At 40.2% G+C, this 2,500-nt stretch overlaps 1 protein-coding gene across 2 annotated transcripts in view; it reads left to right on the top strand.

Annotated features, from left to right (window-relative positions):
• LOC143029927 (uncharacterized) overlaps positions 1-2,500 on the top strand; it is a 45,527-nt gene that overhangs the window by 19,659 nt on the left and 23,368 nt on the right. For both annotated transcript variants that reach the window (XM_076193137.1, XM_076193138.1), the window contains exons 2-3: positions 1-117; positions 1,333-1,417. The exon at positions 1-117 is cut by the window's left edge and continues 871 nt beyond it. In XM_076193137.1, the coding sequence (XP_076049252.1) occupies positions 1-117; positions 1,333-1,417 (202 nt within the window). The remainder of the gene's footprint in view (positions 118-1,332; positions 1,418-2,500) is intronic.

The raw sequence follows: 2,500 nt of genomic DNA, 5'->3' as shown, positions 1-2,500 counted from the left end.
CACCTGCTCAAGCGACACCCACTCCCCGTGTCCGCGCACCTGCAAACACCTGCTGCACCTCCGGGACTTGACCTGTCCCAACCCCTCCTTTTGTACAAACAGTACACCTCCACGAAGGTAAGTAAAAAGTACTTAGAACAGTCGTTTTCTGTGTGTGTGTGTGTGTGTGTGTGTGTGTGTGTGTGTGTGTGTGTGTGTGTGTGTGTGTGTGTGTGTGTGTGTGTGTGTGTGTGTGTGTGTGTGTGTGTGTGTGTGTGTGTGTGTGTGTGTGTGTGTGTGATTCTCCATGGTTTTGGATCACGTGTTGGAGTCGTGATCGACAGCTATTTCCTTCCCAGAAGAGAGTTCAGAGTTCGTATATGACCGATCTATCCGTCATATACGAGTTGAGTTTATGTGTGTGTGTGTGTGTGTGTGTGTGTGTGTGTGTGTGTGTGTGTGTGTGTGTGTGTGTGTGTGTGTGTTTGTTTGTTTGTTTGTGATTCACCATGGTTCACCATAGTTTTGGATCACGTGTTGGACTTGTGATCGTCATCTATTTCCCTCCCGAAAGAGAGCTCAGAGCTCATATATGACTGATCTATGGGCAATGGTTGTGTGTGTGTGTGTGTGTGTGTGTGTGTGTGTGTGTGTGTGTGTGTGTGTGTGTGTGTGCATTCACCTCGGATCTGCTGCAGTCTCTGTCGAGACAGCCAGACACCACCCTACGGCAGTGAGCTCAGAGCTCATTATTTGCCGATCTCTGGGTAGGTCTGAGACCACTCACACACCACACACCGGGACAGCAAGGTCACAACTCCTTGACTAACGTCCCGTACCTACTCACTGCTAGGTGAACAGGGGTTACACGTGAAAGGAGACAAACCCAACTTATCTCCGCCCGGCCGGGGAATCGAACCCCGGTTCTCTGGCTTGTGAGGCCAGTGCTTTATCAATCCGCCACTGAGCGTGTGTGTGTGTGTGTGTGTGTGTGTGTGTGTGTGTGTGTGTGTGTGTGTGTGTGTGTGTGTGTGTGTGTGTGTGTGTGTGTGTGTGTGTGTGTCTACATTTGTGTATGCGTGCGTGTGTATGTGTGTATTTGTGTGTGAATTTATGTGTGCGCGCGTGTGTGTAAATATATACCACCTGTACACTATGAAGACCAGTAGCGCACGTATTCTTCCCACGTTGCCCAACTCATTTGTCCATGCACAACAGGTTATATTAATCTAAGCACGTCAGGTCATGATTGTGGGAGGTGGTTGCCTCCTGCATGCGCGTTCCTCGCCACTAGATGGAACTGCGCATACCTGAACCGGCACTAGTTTTTACCGCGGCTATCGTCTTCTCCAGGTGGTGGCGCGGTCCCTCAAGCCAGCCAGCGATGGGTCCCTACACCCCGTCGGACCTACTCTCGTAATCCCAGATTCCTACTCCGGTAAGTCGACGAGAGTCTTGTCTTACGAGTATGCAGTGAGGTTTCTTATAAGATGACCTTTTATTGTATTTCAATTATTTACTAATTTACCTATTTGTTTATTTAGGTATTAATTTATCTGTTTATTTACCTATATATTTATTATTATTGTTATCATTACATATTCATTTGCTTATTAATACTATTGTTATTATCTATTACTATCATTATTATTATTATTATTATTACAATCATCATCATCATCATCATCATCATCATCATCATCATCATCATCATCATCATCATCATCATCATCATCATCATCATCATCATCATCATCATCATCATCATCATCATCATCATCATCATCATCATCATCATCATCATCATCATCATCATCATCATCATCATCATCATCATCATCATCATCATCATCATCATCATCATCATCATCATCATCATCATCATCATCATCATCATCATCATCATCATCATCATCATCATCATCATCATCATCATCATCATCAATCATCATTGTTATCATTATGATATTTTCAATTATTACTATTATTATTATTGTTATTATTATTATTATTATCATCATTATCATTATTATTATTATCAATATTATCATTATTACTAATATCATTATTACTACTATTGTAATATTATTATCATTTTATTATCAATATCATCATTATTACTAATATCATTATTATTGCTATTGTAATATTATCATTATTATTATTGTTATTGTCATTATCATTATCATTATCATTATCATTATCATTATCATTACTATTATTATATCATTATTATTGTTATTATTATTATCAATGTTATTATGAACAGTATCATTGTTATTGTTATTCTCACGAGTATTTTTCCTTATTTGTTATCTTTATTTTCTCGTGTGGCTGGTGAGTTTTGATCTTCACGACGCATTCGAATGTAAATAATTGCTTGTAAGTTGTAATTGCTTTCAAAGTTAGGGCACTAAGAGCAAAGATGACGACCTCTGTCACAGTTAAGGGCCTCCTGTGGTGAGATCTTTAAAGCTGGGCCGGGTGGGTAGCCTCTTGGTTGTATCAAAATTCTCTCTCT

This window comes from Oratosquilla oratoria, chromosome 11 (assembly GCF_046742065.1).
Source record: "Oratosquilla oratoria isolate Oo_2021 chromosome 11, ASM4674206v1, whole genome shotgun sequence".
Taxonomy (NCBI): domain Eukaryota; kingdom Metazoa; phylum Arthropoda; class Malacostraca; order Stomatopoda; family Squillidae; genus Oratosquilla; species Oratosquilla oratoria.
This window is presented reverse-complemented; position numbering and strand designations above follow the sequence as displayed.